General features: G+C 40.7%; 1 protein-coding gene across 1 annotated transcript in view; it reads right to left on the bottom strand.

Annotated features, from left to right (window-relative positions):
- The window catches only part of LOC111141432 (phospholipase C beta 1), a 671,787-nt gene that overhangs the window by 151,637 nt on the left and 498,465 nt on the right, over nt 1-21,685 (bottom strand). The window contains exons 11-12 of the mRNA XM_022493977.1: nt 15,283-15,440; nt 4,324-4,406 (exon numbers count right to left, since the gene is read on the bottom strand). Of these exons, the coding sequence (XP_022349685.1) occupies nt 4,324-4,406; nt 15,283-15,440 (241 nt within the window). The remainder of the gene's footprint in view (nt 1-4,323; nt 4,407-15,282; nt 15,441-21,685) is intronic.

Below are 21,685 nucleotides of genomic sequence, written 5' to 3'. Positions count from 1 at the left end.
TGTTTTCAGGATTTTGAGCGGAGCCATGTTCACACCAGTGGAGGGATTCTGAAGTGATGCTCCAGGTGTCCCTAAGCAGGTGACCGGTAGAGGCCCCTATCCTTCATCAGGTTGTCCCCAAACCAGGGCCAAAGAAAGATTTTGCTGGAGCAAAAATCTTGCCTGATTCTACTAAAGAATCACCTGGGCTGTTAGGGCTGCAGGCAGTAGGGCTGAGGGCGAGGTCTTGATTCACTGAATTGGGAGAGGAACCCTGGAACCTGCATTCGGAACAATGCAGGCAGGCTGCCGAGCTGGCAGGCTGCTCTGATGACGGTATAGCTAGCGGGCCACAGGGTTTAACGCAAGCTCTGACACTTCATCAGAATTACCTGGGGTCTTAAGAAAATGATAATTCTTAGGCAGCATCAGCCTGGGGCCTGAGATTCTGCATTTCTTCCTTTCTTTTCTCTTTCTCTCTCTCTTTTTTTTTTTAGTAAACTCTACTCAAAATATGGGGCTCGAACTCACGACCCCGGGGTCAAGCGTCACAGGCTCTATCAACCGAGCCAGCCAGCTGACTCGACTCAAGTGTTTCTACCAAGCTTGTCAATGAGGCAGGTGCTGCTGGGCCACGGATCGATTGAAGAAAAGGGACTTGATCGGACGTTTTCAAATTTGCCTCAAAATCAACTGCGGCGAAGAGAACACAGGGGAGTTTTCAAGAAAAGTAAAATGGGCTACTTGGTAATCAGGCTGTTCTACACACACACACAGGGACACACACACACACACACACACACACACACACACACACACACACACACCAGGCAGGGAACTGAATCAGAGCAGAGAGCACAGTGAACAAAGTCGGAGGAAAACAAAGCAACTCTGTAGGTCAGACCTGCAGAAATGAAAGACATTCACCCTGCAGTTAGCAAGAAAAAAAAAAACAAAAACATCCTGAGGCACTCAGGGCACCCACATCAGCTACAGCAGAGAAGAAATGACAGGAAATACTCACAAATACGTTTTGAGCTTCAGGCCACAGTGGGCACATCTGGACATAGTCACATACCCTTCAAGTAGAGGCTCCAGGCCCAGAGACCAATTTTCCGACCAAGGACTGTGCCTCACAAAACATGATGGTGTAAATCCTCCCCATTGCACTAAACCAACCTCCTTCTTCATAGCGGAGGGAGCTATAACCCCTGGAAATTAAGGACTTTGTCCCAAATCTCACATTACCTGTGGCTGAACCAGAGCTAGGGGTTACTTTCTTGACTTTGTGTAGAATGCTTTTAATGAAAATGCTAGCTCACAAATTAGGTGAAGCATCAGAGTTAGCTAGGGCTTTTTTTTTTTTTTTTTTTAAAGATTTCAAAGTCTCATTTCTATACATTCAAAATGGGGTATGGGAGTGAGGCTCAGGGATCTACATTTTATGGGAATCTGGCGGATCACAGGGCGGGGGTGGGGGGTGGGGAGAAAATGAGCTGCCAGCAGCTAATGGCAGATCTCCCTTTGTTGTTCGTACAGAGATGGGTAATTTCAAGTACTTGGAGGGGAAAACCAGAAAAATCCAGTGGATTTCTTCCTTTCTTCCAACGTGAGTTTGTTTTGGAGGTGCGGCTCAAAGGAGCCTGAGCCACACTTCTGAATCTGACATTTTGTAGACAGAGGACACGGGGGGATAAAATGGTCCACTAGAGATGGCAGATAGGTGGCGGATTATTTCGGGGTGGGGGTGTTCTCCTGGACACTGTGTTGCGAAGGATTCTGAGGTATATTTCTGGGTTTAGTGGGAAAGAGGGCTGCGAGTGAAGAATGATGTCTGCACCGGGTTCTGCAACGAGGTGAGCTGGCCCATGAGTCAAACACAGGGTTTTACCAGCAAAAGCAAAAAGCTTATGAATTTTCTTCGGATGTGTGATAATCCCCCCAGGAGAGGATTGAAGCTGAGCGATTTTGACATGCGAGGCTCAAGGATCATGGAAACATGAAACAAACAGCTTTCCTCCACAACAGACCTCACTATCTTACAATTTTACTGCCATCGACTTAATCTCCATGGTTTGGGGTAAATATCTGGGCATCCTGGAAAAGTTGTTTTCCGGTTTTCTCTTATGACTTATGAATTATTAAGAAACCTTTAAGAGCGAAATTTTTAAACCAGGAAGGACAGTATCACGGTACTGTCTTTTTTGCTCTTGTGTACAAGGCAAGGTTTGGTTTTCACGCCCTGTTTTGGCCCTCTGTGTGTTTGGTGTTGAAAACCACAAAAAAATGTTCTGTGGTTAAGGATCACAAGCCACATAAAAGCGAACATTTACAGTTGCTTTGCGGAGGCTCTGGTTGTCTTAATTTGATTATTCTGAAGGCTCTGCTTAGGTGTGGGGAAAGTGTTGGTGAAACCTGTGATTTCTGAAGCCAGACCAGCCAGATTTTGAATCCCAGCTCTGTCACCTTTTAGCTGCCTGGCTTTGGGTAAATTACTCAGTCTCTTTGGGGCACGGTTTCATCATCTGTGAGACAGGGATTATCATAATAATATTTATTCTTAGGAGCCCCCGGGTTTCTGGTTACATGACCTTACACCTGTAAGGCTGCTTACACCTGTAAGGTTACATGGCCTTACACTGGTAAGGCTGCTTGGCACATGATACAAACTCAATACATATTAGCTGTTACTATGTTTGTGGTGGTGGTTGTTGATACCTCTCTGATTCCCTTATAGGAAAGCTCAACGAGCAGGTGGGAAACAACAGTGGAACTATAGCTTTCCGTTTTGTCTAATTTATATAGAGACATTTCTTGAAGACCATCAATGTGCTAGATTTAGAGATATTTCTCGAACAAGGACATAATACATCAACAAGTCTGGGAACTACAATGCCTGAAAGAAAGGTGTTAAAGGACTGTTAGAGCCCAATCACAGATGGATAGGCAGAGATGGGAAAACACTCATGTGCAAGCCAGGGTGGTCACAGCAAACGAGGTATTAAATACAGGAACTCAAGAGACACTCCCTTTAGTTTGAAGAGAGATAGCAATGAAACAGAATCAATTCTTCTCTCTGGAACTGCCCCTCAGAAGTGTTAGAAAAACTATCTGCCAAATGATTAAATCATTCCTTGGCTGACTGTTTCCCAGTGCAACAGAACCACGAGCTCGTAAATGTAATATGGATTTCCTGAGGGCAAACTGGAAATACAGATAATTATAAAATTGGTTCCTTGCAAACAAAGCCCTTCTCCATGATCACAATAACCGATGATCACATTTAAACACTTGGAAATTCCTCAGGCTGAAATTTGCTCATGACCAAAGTGTTTCTTTCAAGATTTTAGTGAAATCTTAAGGAATAAGTAAATTGAAGCATGTATTGCGAATTAGTTGGACAAAGGGAATCAATCAGTGGTCTGGGAAAGACTTCCAGTAAGAAGAAGGGTTAAAAAACAAACAAACAAACAAAAAAACGAACCTTGAGCCACATTAGCACAGGTGCTGTTCGCTTTTAGTTGAGAAATCTGGCTTGGATCATTGAAATGAGAGAGGGGGCATCACAAATATTCTTTTGAGTAACGGTGGTCACTACTACGCTGTCTTCAGCCATTCATTCCATGGACTAGAATTCTAGTTTCTTGAATTTTGAGTCCATGTAGAGAAGACTCTCATTTTGAAGCACTTTAAACTGAGTAACTATAGGGTAAACTAATGCCCGTATTTTAGATGTAAATGCGTCTTACTCTGGCATTTTGTGATAAAATGAATATAAAAGAGTTAAGTCAAAGTATCTTTTCTTTGTGTGGCTCAGCGATAAGGGCAGGCTATTTTTGAAATAGGATCATATTTACAAAGACTAACAAACAAGAGCAACCAATGGGAAAAGGAGGTGGTCTGGGTTCTGTGTAAACCCAGACAGTAGGACAGAATTTAGAGCTTTCCCTCCACCAGCTTCAGTGTGCTCGGAATTGGCCATTTTTGTGCGGCAAAACGGACTACAAATTTGCATGCAATAGAGGGGCTACTGAAGGAGGATTATAAAAGTGGCCCACTGGGAGAGAGATACGGTATTATTCCACAACGTTGCAAAAAGAGGAGTCCTTCATTTTAAAATCCTGTGGCCTGAAACTAGGTTCCCCAAGTCCAGTGGATTATTGTAATGTTAATGAGGTTTAAGGGAGTGAATCCCAACATATGGTGATGAAAACATGACACTTAAGACTTAACATCAATGAGGAACACCATTAATAATGTCAAGTAATCTTAAATTGGTGCACAATTATTAAACATACCCATTTCAGGGAAAAAGACTCCCCAGTGATCATGCGGAATACTTACGAATCTACGTGGTTCTCAAATGAAAGCAGAATTGGAAAAGGTGACGTCTTAAATGCACACTCAGCAATTGCTTCTATCACTTCCTAAAAACGAGAACACGCATATATTCAATACACCAGAATTCTAACGTGTATATATGTTTCCCTTTGGGGTTACACCCATTAACGTGGTTGCTTGTTTCATTCATAGAATTGTGGGGAAAGACCTGAAGTGACCTGAAGGGGTTGTGCAAGCTGCTGGTCTGTACATTTTCTGATTCTTTTCTTTTCTTTCCTTCTCTTTTCTTTCTACTTTTTTAAAGATTTATTTATTTTAGAGAGAGAGAGCATGGGCTGGGGGGGAGGGGTGGAGGGAAAGGAGGAGAGAGAAAGAGAAGCAGACTCCTGCTGAGCGCAGAGCCCGATGAAGGGCTGATCCCAGGACCCTGAAATCGTGACCTGAGGGGAAATCAAGAGTCAGTCACTGAGCCACCCAGATGCCCCTAAATTTTCTGATTCTTGACTTAACAAAGTAGAAAGAAAGAAGACTGGTTTGGTGGAGAGGGAAAGACAATCATTCTTCTATTTGCTACATATATATAAAAGAAGAAATCCAATCACATTAGAAAAAATTTGGATGAGAGAAGGCATACATTTTCACTCATACATTCAGCCTTTGAACCAAACCACTGTTGGGATGTGGTTATATTTACTTCTAGTTTGTTTTTCTTTTATTTTTACAACTTGGTTTTCATTATAGTAAATACTCATATTTTTTGGAACATTGTAATTGAGATGTAACCTTACTGAGATACAATGCGACCATTTAAATTGCACCACTGGACCGTGCTTAGCATATTCACAGCTGTGCAACCATCATCCCGATCTAAATTAGGACATTTTCATCACACCCAGAAGAAACCATGTACCCGTTAGCAGTCACTTCCCATTTCCCCCTTCCCCACACCACTCCCATGCACCCTGCCCAAGGCAACCACTAATCTACTTTCTGTCTTCCTAGATTTGCCTATCCCAAACATTTCCTATAAACGGAATCATAGGACAGGTGGCCTTTTATGTTCCAGCACCTTTTTTATTTAACATGCCTTTGAGTTTCAGCCATGTTGTAACCTGTATTAGTACTTCATTCCTCAATCTGTATCTTTAAAGAATGTGTACGTCATAGGCTTTAATAGCTGTATAAAATTCTAAGGAGCAGTTGTATTATAATTGATTTAACCCTAACCCAACTGTTGGACAGACATATTTAAAGAGCTATCATTCAGACAGTTCTACAAAGAACATCTCCATTTTTTTTGCCCAGTATTTTGAATTACTTTCCGGGAATGAATTCTCAGAAGGGAAATTATTGAATTAGAGAAAGTGAATACTTTTATAGTCTCCTGCATTTCTCTAAATTATTTTTCATCTTTGACCACCTAAAGTAATATATGTCCAACCATCTTTGGGCACCAGGTTTTCAATATGTTTTCCTTATTGAACTAGTATACACATATGTTTGGTTTTTAGTTTCATTTATTCTTTTCAGGTAGGGATTTCTACTTTCATTCCTTGTGCCTGAGACTTTTCCACTATCTTCTCTATCTTCCTTAAACAATGCATTGCTTTCTTTTTATCTATGTGAGAAAGCTATTTCCCCCGGCCCCAGAGTATAAATAAGGCTTTCTAATTCTGTACTACATTTGCATATATCCTCTGAGAAGGATTTGCCTGCACAGAGCAAAAGATCCACTCTGTTTCTTAGAAGTGAATTCACAGATTGCCTTTCGTGCATTATCAGTTTAACTTTTATGATAGTTGATGCCATCAAAAATAAATGTACTCTAATAGCAAGCAACACTAAGACTTGAAATTCTTGATTTATTTGAGGACAAGCTTCAGATTCAAACAGGCGTGCATTTGAATCCTAACTTCCTAGCTTTACAAACTGTGTGACCTTGGGAGAAATCACTCAATGCTTCTGAGCATTGGCTTGCTGATGTGTAAAGTGAGGGTGATAAGCCTCCTTCCACAAGCCTGTTGTGAGGACCCAGGGAGAAAAAGTAAAGGATCCATCCATCTCATGATGAAATAGATTCTTAAATCAACTCAGGTTTCTTCCCGTGCTGGTGCCTCCCTCCCCACTCACCTGAAACCTTCCCTCTTAGACTCTTAATAATATAAACAAGAGCTACCATTAAATGAGCATTCCAGACACCTATTTTAACTCATGCTATAAACATTCTCTAAGGAAAACATTATCCTCCAGCCCAAATTATAAAATGGAGGCTCAGAGATATCAACCAATTTGCCCAAGGTCACAAAGAGGAGAATCGAAGAAACTCCAGGGAAATTTACCTGACTCTAGAGTTCATGATCTTAACCTCTGCAGTAACAGGCAGCTAATGACCTTAACGACCAAAGATCAAAGCCCTCAAAATAACTGCAAATAGATATCACACAGAAAGTGGTGTTAGGTGTGAATAAAAAGGAACTGGATTTTATTGATTTCATAAATTTGGCCCTATTGTATCAGCTAAATGCAAAACACATTAAAGCCATTCTTGACTTCTCTCATATCTTTTGATCGTCAGCAATCTAGCCCCAAATTTATCCAGAATATAACATCTCAGCATGTCTACCTGTAACATCCTGACCCCAAAACCTGTACAGTAACTGCTTTTGTAGATGTCATCATTGTTTCCACATACTCACCACCCCTTCCTGTGCAATCTGCTGACAACTGACATGGCCATGTCCTTTGTTTGGGCCATTGAAATGTGTGAAAATGACATACTGAACCCAGAGTCTTTAAGAACCTCCCTGTGATTCTTTTTTTTTTTTTTTAAGTTTTGGTTTTTTTTTTTTTTTTTTTTTTGAAGATTTTATTTATTTATTCGACAGAGACCCAGCAACTTGATCCCAGGACCCTTGGATCATGACCTGAGTTGAAGGCAGCCACTTAACTGACTGAGCCACCCAGGCACCCCTGCTCCCCGTCCCCCATGATGTGATTCTGTCATTTCTCTTTCCCCTCTGGCATGAGCCCAGTGACATCCCAGATTGGGCTGTTCTTCCCATATGCAATATAGACAGTATCAATCAGAGCAACAGCTAACATCTAATCTGAATGAGAAATAATTATTTGTGACTCTAAACCACTGAGATTCTGGGCAGGGGTGGGGGGGCAGGGGGCGGTCCTGTTATTGTGGCAAAACCCAGCAGAGGCTTCTGCATTTCCCCCTAACATTACACACCACAGCCAGAGTGATTGCTCTTAAACATGAATCAGATGATTTCACTCCTTTAGAGACAACCTTTCACTGGCCTTCCGTTTCGCTGAATGAAATCCAAATTCTTTATTAGCTCTGGCACCTGCTATCTCTCTAAATTCGTCACCTTTTCCTTTCCCATCGCTCACCCAAATATAGTCTATTGATCTTTTCTTGCTTTTCCTCAAATGCACCAAACAGTATTTCATTTCTGTTCATCTCTTTCATTTCTTTGTTCATCTTTGTTACCTCTGTTAGGAATTCTCTTACCTGAAAGCAAGACTCACTTTCTTAATTTTGGGGTTGGTGGTCTCTGCTTAAATGTCATGTTACCCAAGACTTTTTCCCACCACCCTACTGCAAAAGCACATCTTACTCCCCTTTTCCTTCAATGCTTATTGATGTTGCCTTAAAGGGCATGTCTCCATGTGCCATATTGTGTGTTTATATTGGTCTATCTCTTCCCACTAGACTATAAGCTTCATGGAGACAGTTCTCCCCATGGCTCTGTCCCTAGGACTTATGAAGTGTTAAGGCATATCCTAGACATTCCGTAAAAAAAAAATTTTTTTTTAAGGATTTTATTTACTTATTTGACAGACAGAGAGAGCATACAAGCAGGGGGAGTAGCAGAGGAAGAGAGAGAAGCAGACTCCCCACTAAGCTAAGAGCCAGATGCAGGGCTGGATCCCAGGGTGCTGGGATCATGACCTGAGCCAAAGACAGATGCTAACTGAGTGAGCCACCCAGGTGCCCAGATTCTCACTAAATATTTTCAAGTAAATGAATGAACTGAACATTCTTAACAGAAGAGAAACATCATTTATCCAGTTGTATCCCAATTCAGTTTTCTATTGATCACTTCAGAGGTCAGCTCACATTCCACAAATGGCCAGAGTAAGTATTTTAGGCTTTAGGCTGTATGGTTTTTTAGGGCAATTATTCGACTTTGCTTTTGTGCATGCAAAGAAATAGGTGATGGGCTAAATGTGGTGTGTGGAAGGTAGTCAGTCAAACCCTGGGCTAGTCTGATCAGTGGCTTAAGCAAAGCTTAAAACCCAACTGTAGGGGCGCCTGGGTGGCTCAGTTGGTTAGGCAACTGCCTTCAGCTCAGGTCATGATTCTGGAGTCCCAGGATCGAGTCCCACATCGGGCTCCCTGCTCAGCAGGGAGTCTGCTTCTCCCACTGACCTCTCTCCTCTCATGCTCTCTCTCTCTCTCAAATAATTAAATAAAATCTTAAAAAAAAAAAAAAACACCCAACTGTAACCACAGGCAAATGTTATTTTGTATCAAAGAAGTTTGAATATTGATTCCATACTCAATAGCCCAGTTAACTTCAACAATTTCATGGTCAGAATTTCCAATCAAGTTTGAGTGTTGCATTAAAGAAAAATCGTTTTTTAATTAAAACAAAAATTTTAAAAAGATTTTATTCATTCATTTGAGAGATAGAGAGCACAAGTAGGGGGAGCAGTAGGCAGAGGGAGAGGAAGAAGCAGGCTCCTGACTAAGTAAGGAGCTCAATGCAGGGCTTAATCCCAGGACCCCAGGATAATGACCCAAGAGGAAGGCAGACACCCAACTGACTGATCCACCCAGGCTCCCCTAAAGAAAAAAAAAACAAACTCTCAGACAGAATAGCATATAAAAGTGCAATTTGTCATTGATAACTTTTCTGATGATTGTTGTCTGTGGCTATTTGAGAATTCCTACAACTGCCTTTATTAGTGAAGGTTGACTATAGACCTGCCCCACGAGCATTTGGGTCAATGACAGTCAGGCCTGAAAGTAAGTGAGAAACGTACCCCCTCTCCCTTAGAAAGTGGGTGTTCTGCTTCCACTCAAAGGGCTTTCTCTCTTAAGCTCTGGCAAATGAAATATGAGTGTTTTTCTGGGACCGCTCTCAGGTTTGTAGGGAGTTTGTGCCTTCCTCCATCTTCCTATCTCCCTGCCTCTGGTTCTCTCTTCCCACAGCTGGGATGTTGGTACAGCCTGAACAGCAGCTGTGCTCTGGGATCCCTGGACCTTCCTGGCTGTGACTCCCACTTCTCCCCTCTTCCTGCCTCTGGCCTTCTGGTCTTCTGCACTTGACTTAGGACACCCTTCTCAGCAACCACTGGGCCCCTAACCAAGGCTGGGCTGTGTTTAGTTTGGGCTTTGAGTTTCTTCCTAGAAGTGGATATAAGGCTTTGTGTGTGGAGGGCATCTACAGTCTCTACCAAGGCAGCCTTGAAATTGGATTAATTCAAATCCTTCTGCACCATCCTGACTTCATAAATACTCTTTGCATATAGAATCATTACATTTACAGAAACAAAGCTAAAGGGTGGATTTTAAAATTTCAATATAGTATCAATAGCTAACTTATACAGAGCACTCATTGCATGCCAAATCTTGTTCTAAGCAACGTCTGGGTGTTAAGTAGGGTGTCTGAATGCTTACAACAACCCTAGAAGGTAAGCACTATTATCATTTCCATTGTCCTCAGATGAAAGAGGCGAGGTCTGGTAAGGGAGCTTCTCCAGGGTCTTGCAGCCAATCCCCGGGAGAGCTGGTATCAAAACCTTGGCCTTAGCTCCAGAAGTGCATTCTTAACTTCTATAGTCTCTTTTTTCTTTTCCTCCCATCCTCTCCCCCTCCCACTGTCCATCTTTCCCACATCACCGTAACTTCAGCCGCTGGTGTAGGAAAGCTTTTTGAACCTTCAAAGCCCAAGAAAGCACTTACTAGAGTTCAGTTCTTCTATAAAACTTTCATTTTTAAATGGCGTAGGAATGTTTTGGATGGTGTGCATGACCATTGAGGATGAGAAAACCTGTTATAAGCTTTAAGTTTGGTTCTTAACATCCGAGCTATCATTAGCAGACAGTAGATTAAAAGTACCTGACTGCTCAATTGCTCCTTATTAAGCCAAAACTGTTTTTCAGGAACTTGTAACACTGGATTCAATAATCTATAAACCATATGGCTCAATTACTAACCTCCAGGGGGAAAAAAATGCCCTTGAAATTCTTTAGCCCTTGTGGATGATAGCAGGATGTATCTGGATATCCATTTTATGGGACCGTCTACCTAGCTATTAAATTGCATCCTAAATTATTATTTTTCTCAGAGCTTTATTTTCAGAAATGCTCGATTTAACCACATACTCAAATTTAATATATCTTCATCATCGATTTTATCACATTGCCCACTTATCCATCTTATACAATTGCTGGTAACAAAGGAGCTGCCCGAGGGGAGAAAAAGGAGCAGTTTGGGGATGGAGTGGGGCGGGGGTGGTGGTGTTCAGTGTGGGGGAGGAAGGAGATGGAGTAGGAGCAGAGAGAATGAAGACCAAGTGGCGAATGACTATTTTGTAACCATCAGAAAGGCTAAGGCAGTGAGGCAAGACAACAGAAGAGCAGATATATGAGATAAATAATAAATAAATCCAGAGTGGAAAATAAAAAGTCCTCCATAAAGATGCTGAGTTACAGCATGTCCCCTTTCTCAGAACATAACCTTTTATTTTGGCCTGTAGAATAAACAGGCAGTAAATGCCCATAGGAACTTTCACTTTTGGGGATATGTCGCAGAGAAGCTTTTCAGATTACATGGATGGAGAACAGATAAATGGCGTGACATAAAAATGATGAACTTTTACAATCAGTTTATTTTGCTCTTGCAGTATGTGCTGTGGCTACAGAATACAGCCTAATTGCACCACAAAAGTCAGGTCCAAATATACGGGATAGCCTAAACTGGCAAATATTTGGAGAATCTTTTCACTGCCCACCAGTATACCATACGTGGACTTTGATACGTTAAAAAGGAGGAAAAAAAATTCATTTATCTGATGGACAGAGACAAGAAAGACTAAAATTAAAAGCTATGCTGTAATTTGTCTATTTGGTCGGGAATGGGAAGAGTCATTAAAAAACATACACACATTTATTGAGCACCTACTATATGCCAGATTCTTTTCCAAAGTGCTTGGGACAGATCAGGGAACAAAACAAAGATCTCTATCTTTGTGGTGCTTACATGATGGTAGAAGATGAGAAGGAGACAGACAAACAAGAAACATAGTAATGAAGTAAATGAAGCAGAGTGACAGGAGGTGATACATGCCACTTGGTAAAGAGAAAAAACAAACTGCTACTGGAGAGTGTATTGGGAGTTTGGGGCTGGGCGTGATGGCTCGTTACAGTACTCAACAGAGTGGTCGTAGTAGACCTCTTTGAGAAGGTGGCATTTCAGAAAGACTTCAAAGAGGTAAGGGGTGAGCCACGCAGATACCTGGGGGAAGAACTTGCCAGACAGAGCCTCACAGTCTGTGCAAAGGCCATGACACAGGACCTGCCTAGCATGGTCAAGGAATAGCAGACCCGGGGCACCTGGGTGGCTCAGTCGGTTAAGGTCTGCCTTTGGCTCAGGTCATGAGCTCATGATTGAGCCCCACATCAGGCTCCCTGCTCTGCAGGGAGTTTGCTTCTCCCTCTCCCTTTGCCCCTCCCCACTGCTCATGCTTTCTCTGTCTCCCTAATAAATGAATAAAATATTAAAAAAAATTTAAAAAAGGAAAAGCAGAGCCCAGTTGAGTTGCAGACAAGTTAGTGAGGGGGAAGGGATAAGGGGGGGGTGGATCACACAGGATCTTGTCCCCCATTTCTCTTACCCTTTCTTCCTAAGTCACATACATAGTGGTTTCTGGACAAGCAGACTCTGTGCTATTGACCATGAAGAGCAAGCTGGGGCTGTGTTGAGGTAAGGGAAGGGTCTAAGTGCAAAATGTAAAGAGACACTCCAGCTTGGGTGCTAACTCTGCATGTCCATGACATGGAGGGCAAACGCCTCCTCAAATTTTGCAAGTGAGGTGCCGCATTAAGCCTCATCCCAGTCCTAGCCTTGATGCAAAGAGCTCCTACTCTTTGTCCACAAACCAGGTTGGCATTTTTACTATCCACAGCCATCCTAGCCTCCCCTCTCCCCACCACCTACCCACATCTTTGCAAGAATAATCCATCCTGCAAATGCACATTAGCAAGAGGCATGGCTGGGCAAGCCAACCATTGGGGAGAGGAGTTTCCTCCTCTCTTTGCCCCCCTACCCCCAGCACTGTCAGGCAGAGAATGGAAGCAGTATTCTCGGCTAGATTTAGTCTTCTAGTATCTATATCTGTCCCCAGATGTGTGGATGTGGTGGAGAAGTTATGTTTCCCTAGCCCAGGAAGAGAAGTCCAATCAGCCCATGACTCTGAGACCAGAGATGTGACTGAGGAACCGCTTGGCAGACAAGGGCACAGGAAGAGTCCCTCTAAACTGACTTGGTGGCTGAGATCAAGAAGCCGATGCTCTACATAAAAGAAATACGACTTAGAATGTACTTGGTATTTATCTCTCCAGCCAACGCCCTCCTTCGTCCTACCCCAGAACTCAAAGAACTTTGAGGATTATTAATTTTCAAGAATATATAATTGTGGGGTTCTCTGGTGGCTCAGTAGGTTAAATGGTTGCCTTTGGCTCAGGTCATGATCTCCAGGTCCTGAGATCGAGCCCTGTGTCAGGCTTCCTGCTCAGTAGGGAGTCTGCTTCTATCTCTCTGTCTCTTTCTCTCTCCTTCTGCTTGTTCTCTCTCTCTCTCAAATAGATAAATAAAATCTTAAAAAAAAAAAAAAAGAATACATAATTGCTCCCCATGGACTCCAAGGGGACCATGAGCAGGGGGTGGGAGGGCCCTCCTGGTACTGGGTCAATTCACAAGGTCATTAAAGCAGTCATGGCTCCATCAGAATGTGGTGTCTCCCTTCCCAGAATTATCTACATACATCAACAGCCAGATGAGCCCAAATTGCACACATTCCACATCAGGAGTGCCCTACCTTTTCTTAAAGAACCCAGCGAGTTCAGGGGTTGATATTTTAGAGAGCTGACAAAGGACAATGCCAAGAGCTGGGAGAATGGGGGACTATGGAAATAAAACAAAAACCTATTGATTTTTCCATTAAAGAAAACCAAAAGAACTTGAGTGTTCCCTTTCAGGAGCAGATGTAAATGTAAAGATTTGATTGGGATGAAGATCACCTTCATATTAAACTTTATTGTAAAATTTAGTGAAGGGTGCTATGTGTCTCTAATTACTGGGCTGTAGCCTAAGTTTAAGAAATCATGAAAAGTCAAATTCCCTAAACACAACATAGTGAACAGATTTTAAGGTGCTAATGGTATCACTTCTGAACGCATTTTTATTACTGTCAAATATAGTACCTTTGATCAGGAAATCCATTCATCTCAAGTGAAATCTGGTTGTCCCCTGACAATCCTGCTTCTCTTTTGCTGCTCTCTCAAGTGATGCTGTTTATTTTCTCACATCCCAGGTGCCTTGGGGCCAAACACTGGGAAGTGGGGTTTTTTTTGCTCCCAATGTTACTTTTGAGTGCCTAGTTCTCATGAGGCATTCCAACCAGCTTTTACCACTTCCTCTCTTGTGCCATTTACTGAGCTTCCCCTCATTCAGCAAAGACTTAGGCAAGTATCTCACTTCTTCATCCAAAGATTTGTCACCAATCTTGGGGACATTAATGTATAATTCCTCCAACATCCTCTCAGCACTCTGACCACCCCATTTTCAATGGCTTTGTTCCCCCCCCCCCCCCCCCCCCCTCCCTCTCCCCCCCCCTCGACTATTTTCTTGGTTGCTTAGGGCAAGAGTTAGTGACCCAGAGCCAGTTCTGTCCTGAGACCCAGCTAACACAGGTAATGGGGGTCATGCCTCGGGATTTGTGCTCTAGAGGTTGTCCTCTGGCCCTTCTTTTCTAGTTCACTTCCAAAGAGGTGATAAGCCTGAGTCAGTAAAAAAGCACATTTCCTCTATAGCCCATATATCCTCTTCCCAGATTGTTCTCTGGGTCCCTAGAGTCCCAGAATTCCCCCACCCAAATTATTCCAAGCTCCTGGGGATGGCTCTTTTCAATGGGATGTGAACATAACTTGGATATTCGGGCTTCTGTGTCCATATGCATGAGTGTTAGGCCCTCTATGATGTAGGATGGAGCCTTGTGTGGAAAGAGAAGGGAGATGACCAAACATACATTCATTCTGGGCTAATAAGGATGGCTGAAGTTCCTTAAAATTACAGCTCTCATCTTAACCTCCTAGATAGGATTTATTAAGGTAACCAATCACAGGATTAGTTCTGCTTATTGGTTCTACCCAATCCATAGCTGAACCTTACTTTCTTGAACCCTCACCCAAATCACCTAATATAAGCCCAAATCCTTTAAGTCCTCTCTAAGGCACTTCTCCTGAGACACCACAATTTCCCATGACATGATGCTAATTACCCACTAATACGCTACTAAATTTTAGCTTCTAAAACTGCAAAGATGATTAGTAGCCTATGGACTTAATTATAACCATTGGTACTTTCTACCTTAGGAAGCTTTACCCAAAAGGGTTCAGGTCTCCCTAGTTTCTTCTTCTTCTTCTTCTTCTTTTTTTAATATTTTATTTATTCATTTGACAGACAGAGATCACAAGTAGGCAGAGAGGTAGGCAGAGAGAGAGGAAAGGAAGCAGTCTCCCCACTGAGCAGAGAGCCTGATGCAGGGCTCAATTCCAGGACTCTGGGATCATGACCTGAGTTGAAGGCAGAGGCTTTAACCCACTGAGCCACCCAGGTGCCCCTCTCTAGTTTCTTCTATCAGCAATATTTATTTACTCTACCTTGAAGGATATTTCGGTTGTCATGGTGAACCCATGGGTGATGACTGGTTCCTCTTCAGCAGTCCGTCCCTTCCAGCAGTCCAACTCCACACAGCGACAACCAGACAGAAGCACTTGGCGATACATCTCGACAGAGGAGTTTCCAGCCAACTGGCCAGCTGTAAAAGCACCAACAAAATGATACTTAGAATCCTACAAAGCAAGGAAGACATGGAGGGCTTCCTAGAAAATCTTTCTAACATTGGGAAAACAAAGAGCTGAAGAGCTTGTGTAGTTGTTCTCAACCTTCTGGCTCAACATACCAGACGTTAGTGGCATAATCCCACAGGTAATTGTGGCTCCCTAGCAGCAGTTTCAGGGAAGAGAGAATAGAAGGAAAAGAACATTGTAACAGTAACAAAAGCTCATGTTTCCTAACTGCTTACCATGTGCCAATTATAGTTCTGACTTTACATGTATTACTACATTTAATCTTCATAAAAACCTCTCTTGTATAACTACCTTTATTTTTTAAATATTTATTTTCAGAGAATGAAAATGGCAGAGAGCAGTTCGTGGGCCCAAGTTTCCAAAGCTGGTAAGTGGAAGATCTAAGATTAAAACTCAAAACTCAGTCTTTTAATCTGGATCTTTAAGGTTATTCTGTTTTAAATCAACACTTATGCCATGTTTGTCCAAGGAACAAATGCTTAGAAGAGTTGAACATTTTCTTTTCAAAAGTGGAATACATTTTTAAGAATAAACTTAAATGTAACGAAAAAACTGTAAAACATATTCTTTAATAATTATAAAGCAGTGCCAAAAAAATTAAAGGAGACCTAAATAAGTGGAAAGACAACCCATGTTCATGGAACATAAGACTTAACATTGCTAAGATGTACTGCTGCCCAAATTTATTTACAAGTTAAATTCCTATAGAACTCCTAGATGGACTTTTTACATAAATTAACAAGCTGATCCTAAAATTCCTACGGAAATGTAAAGGACTCCAAGGGCCAAACAACCTTGAAAAATAAGAATAAAGTTGGAGGATGTACATTTCCCAATATCAAAACTTAACTACAAAACTACAAAACAGTGTGTTACTGGCATAAGGACATATAAATCAAAGGAAGGTATAGAAATAAACCTTCACATTTATAGCCAATTGATTTACAACAAAGGTGCCAAGACAATTCATTGCAGAACATATTATTTTCAACAAATAGTGCAAGGACCACTCAATAGCCACATGCAAAATAATGAAGTTGGATCCCCATCTCACATCATAAACAAAAAAGAAATGTTAACTCAAAATTGATTAAGCTCCTAAATATTGTTGGGTCCGTAATCAAAGGAGCGAGACTGATAGAAAGCGAAGGTCAAGCAAAGCTTTATTTTGAGCCAAGCATTGAGAATCAAACCCACCATTTGGGGCCATGCCTCTTACAGAGAGGGCAGCCTCTCTCTGCCTTACAGACTAGCTTTTAAGGGCAAAGGCCATGTGATTGGGCCTGGCCACACACAGGTGGCCAATGAGATTGTAACATACAGAGAAAGCTGCACAGTCATGCTAGGTCACGCATGGGTGGCCAATTGAATTACAATTCACCCTATAGCAGATATTTGAACTAGCCTATCACCTTGGTCAGAATTGGCACCCAAAGGGCACCCAAAGGGCAGGGCCCATACTCTTTGGTAGCTAGGGAGACAGTATGCGCCCCCACTGATTGGATGTCTCCACCTGACCGGACTCATCCCTGCATTTGGGCTGTTATCTCCACCTGGCCTGACCCACCCTTGCATTTGGGCTTTGTTACCTGGGACTGGTTTCCGGGATTTGTTTTTAAGGAAGTTCCCTGGGGGGAGGGGGGCAAAGAAAGTTTAAATTTTACTGTATAGACAACAAAATCACTGCTTAACCAGATGGAATTGCTCTGGCTATATAGGCCCTTACAATATAAGACATAAAACTATAAAACTCTTAGAAGAAAACATAGGGATAAATATTGGTGACCTGAATTAGACAGTGGTTTTGTACATATGACACCAAAAGCAAGCAACAGAGGGAAAAAAAATTGATATACTTTCTCAAAATTTAAAACCTTTGTAAACAGAACTGAAATCCTCCAGTAAAGTGATAAGAATTGTAATAATCAAGGCACTTGTAAAGTGTGAAGAAAAGAATGGAAGCCAAACAATTTGTATTTCATTTAAGTAGTTATTGGAAGGTACTAATTTCTTGATAAGTTAGTTTTTTAAAGATTAATAATAAATAACTTTCAAGACAAGCCCACCATCAACACACAAATGTAAGTTTTTGGTTTTCCACATTAAACAGTTTCTCTGATGTCCACTCTATAAGACTCCATCATTTTTTAAATAGTTAAAAAATGACAAACTGAAGAAAACTGTCAAAATGACTGGAATCGACAAGCTCTGCCTGGTGGAGACATATAGGACAAAGAAAATGGGATTAAGCCTGTTGGCTTAATTTTAATTTTATATGCATGTCAAAACACCCAAACATCAGCATAACTAAAGGATGACATTCTTGAGTTCTATGGAGCCCTAGTAAATGCATGAAAGGCTGATTAAGTAGGTTTTCATAATCACTTTTCTCTGCTGAAAAAATAAGGCATTTTAAACACACAAATGTGTTTGCAAAAGAAGAAATGCTGACAAAGTAATCTAGAAAGTTCCTGATGCTAGATAATCAATTTGCCATTTATAATTGCCTCAAAGTTTGTTGTAATAAAGGTCTCTGCTGCAGTAGAAAAGGGAAAGGGGACAGTGAGCGTGAGGAGAAAAGGTTGTCATTTGCATGATTTTTTAAGCTTAAGGGAAGGATTAAGGGAGTGAAGGATTCAAAGAATATTCGGTTAACTCATTAAAAATATTAGTTCCTGCAGAAAATTGTACGTTATTAAAGAGCAGAGCAGATTTTCTTGTGTACTATCTAGAATATTGACTATCCAATGGATTACTGACTATCCAATACCATTATGATTTCTGAGTCTATTTCATTAATGGGTTGTTGAGTGTTTCTAACTTCAGTAGGGAAGTTGCCATGGGTTTATAAGCTAGATAAGGTTTAATGGTAGATTGAAGTTGATAAATACCTAATTCACACTAGAGTTTTCAGTCAAAAAAGATTCAAAAAATTTCTAGAAACATTTCTTTGGATTTGCATGCAATTTTTTTTTAATCATTCAAGAATAAGAGGAATTTGATGTACTTTTTGAATGTTGATCAATTAATGTTTTTAAAGACATGGTAAGTCATGGGTTGGGGTTGTGAGATGGAAAGGAATATGAAGGGGAAAAAAAAAACAACAACTAAAGAATGGAACATGAGAGAGAGAGAGAGAGAGAGAGTCTATGTTGTGTTTATTGTCCAACACCTAAGCCCCAAAGAAGCCTTCCAAAATCAACTGTTGTTCAATCTTAAAGTGAATAGTCTTTATTAGAAATGGAAGCTCCCCAAAAAAGCATATTTTAAGAAAACTCACATTTATCCATAACTGTCCTATTCCTTGGCATACATGTTAGGTTTCCTCTGTGTTTTCCTTCATTTACGGAGATTTTTTTCCAAATATGTATTCATATTCTCCAATTTTTCGTCCTTTTCTGCCTAAATTTTTCTCGCCTAAGATTCCTAACTCTTCTTGATTATATCCCACCCACCCATTATATTTCCATTTTATTAAATCCAATATATATAGTTTCAGGGCCAGGGAATTGTCTGGGGTTGGGATTAATGATATGTCATGAGTCCCTCAACCCTTGTTATTTCTGAAACTAGTATCTGACATCACTGCTGCCTGGCTGTGAATACCCTCTGGAGAACATTCCACTTCCATGATTGAACTTGGGAGCCAAAGCTCCATCTCAGACTAATTCATAATACTGCCCCAAGTCATAGCTCTGCAACTTCTCACTTGACTGCATTCACTTTGGTGAGCTGGCTACATTCAATGTGCTTTGTCTAAGATTATCCAAGGCATCCATGGATGGAAGACACCAGAAAACTGAAAATAACAACCCCTCTATTTATACAGGCTTCTGAGGTATTGTCTATATTTATAGTTATCATTATGTATTGTCTTCTTTTCAACCTCCATGCAAAAAGTTTCCAGAATGTGACACATTTGTTAATTTTGTGGTCTTCTTCAATAAACAGTATCTCCTTCAATAAATGGAGATAGGAACTATTTCTCCTTTTGCTTTCAATGCTGTGTCAGCCTTTCAGGTTACCTCATCCCACAGTTACAGTTAAGGAAACTGCCCAAAATATATAGGATGTGTTATTGATCTTGACCATTTCTAGGGGCATGAGTTTGATCTGATGTCTCTCCCATAGTAACTGCCAGCCCAGGGAGACCATGAAACTGTCTTCAACATGGATTGAGTGGCCATAAGGTGGCTACCCATATAGGTAGGTAGGCAAGTACACATAATGGAGATATTCTCATGTACCAGGGAATTTGAATTCTCACCCCAACCTTGCACTTCTGGTTTCCCTTTCTTTCTCTTTCTCCTCACCAGTAGAATTCTATTTAGATTCTATTTAATTAAGGTTATGATAAGGTTTAGGATCCCGTCCTCAGTCCTAGGGTAAATCTTAATTCTTCCTGATAATGCACTGGAGTTCTACATTAGTGATTAATGTAGGGATTGCTATGTGGTGTAGCTTTGGGCTGTATCTAATAGAGCATAAAGGAAAGGCTACAGGGTAGGGGGGGCACCTCACTTGTACAAAGGGCCACAAGACAGGGACTTGCAGCCATAAGGGGAGCAAAGAGACAGAAAGCATCTGGGTCTCTGATGACACAGTGAATCTTGGATTTAATCAACACTCAACCACTCTGCTTCTGGACTTCTTGTTGAGATTGATAATAAATCCCTTAACATTTAAGTCACTAAGTAACAATATCCTATTACTTACAGCCAAAAATACTCTGGCTGTCTCAGTTTATCTTCATTTCACAAATGAAGAAACTAAGGCTTAGAAGAGTTAATTTTCTCAAAGGAAAATCTGAATGTCGTCTATTTGCTAAATGTCATCTCCTTCCGTTCTACCACTTAACTTTCATAGGTTTGTGTGTATTTTACACCAAAACTAAGTTATAAAAGGTTACATAAGTTAAGGGTTAAAAGAGTAGGAGAGATGGGAAAGCAGAGTGACGCTCAGTCTGGATTGGTAGTAGATACATGACAAGGGTAAAACTATGCCTTGAATTATTCCTAGAACTTTTCTGCAGTCCAGAGAATATATGTGAGAAGAGGAGTTGAATAATTATTTGATATATTCAGTCAGATAATTTAATTCATCAAAGGATAACAAAAACCTCAAATCTATTTTGTCTTTCTAAGCTGAATGAGGATGTTAATTATTCAGAGATACACTACTTTGCTTTGTCCATGAGTCTGGAGCCATTATCTCCCAAAGGGATTGGATTATGGCAAGATTTATGAAGAGCTGAAAAAGTATAGGTTGAAATGAGTGCATACTGTTCTATCCTTAGAGAATTTTGTTTTGAGTCATAAGGGTGGATTCCTCAAAGAAAAACAATAATTTAAAACATAATCACTACTTGATGGACTGCCAAGACTATCCAAAACCCTAGAAAAATGACCATCGTAATTAAAAATCATCTCATTCTGTACATACATTTCTCTCAATGATCTTATTTATTTTTTCTTTTGGGCATCTTGATGGTCAACAAAGGGGCAATAATGAGTAAAGAAATAGGCATAATAATAATAACACACTGCTAAATTGATTGGTTTTCACACTGTACATTTAATTTTTATAGTTCCTTTGAATGCTTGGAAGACAACATTCCAAATATCAAAATCCTCCTTATTTGAATCTAGACTAGCATTTCTCAGGAATACTAGCTCATAATGTGCTATAGGAAAATAAGTAGGGTGGTAACAATGAGGGGAGAGGGTTGATCATAACCTTAACATTTGTGAATCTCTAAGCTTTTTCCTACATTTAGAACATACTGCAATAGATGCCAACTTTGTTGGTACCTAGCATTTTAAAAACTCATTTGAGTAGGAAACTCCTTTTTCCATCACATACCCTCTATACAAAATAACATTTCTATAGAAAAAGTTTCTTCTTGTTCTGGAAATGCTTATAAAATATAATAAAATCTCATTTTCTAGGTATTGATTTTAACACTTAATTGGATTCTATTGGGTTACACATTGGTTATAACTTTATTTTATAATATTCTTAATTGGCTTTGGGAAGCTTGGACTTCTATATCATCAATGTTATATTCAAAAGCCTCTGGGAGAGTTCTACATTAGGTTTCTCTATAATTAAAGCAAGGATACTAATAATATCATATGAGGTAAAACCAAATTTTACTAATAAGTCAAAGAGAATTTCAAACAAAACATCCAAA

The sequence above is a fragment of the Enhydra lutris genome, unplaced genomic scaffold (genome assembly GCF_002288905.1).
Source record: "Enhydra lutris kenyoni isolate GAN:26980312 unplaced genomic scaffold, ASM228890v2 scaffoldscaffold6, whole genome shotgun sequence".
NCBI classification, from domain to species: domain Eukaryota; kingdom Metazoa; phylum Chordata; class Mammalia; order Carnivora; family Mustelidae; genus Enhydra; species Enhydra lutris.
This window is presented reverse-complemented; position numbering and strand designations above follow the sequence as displayed.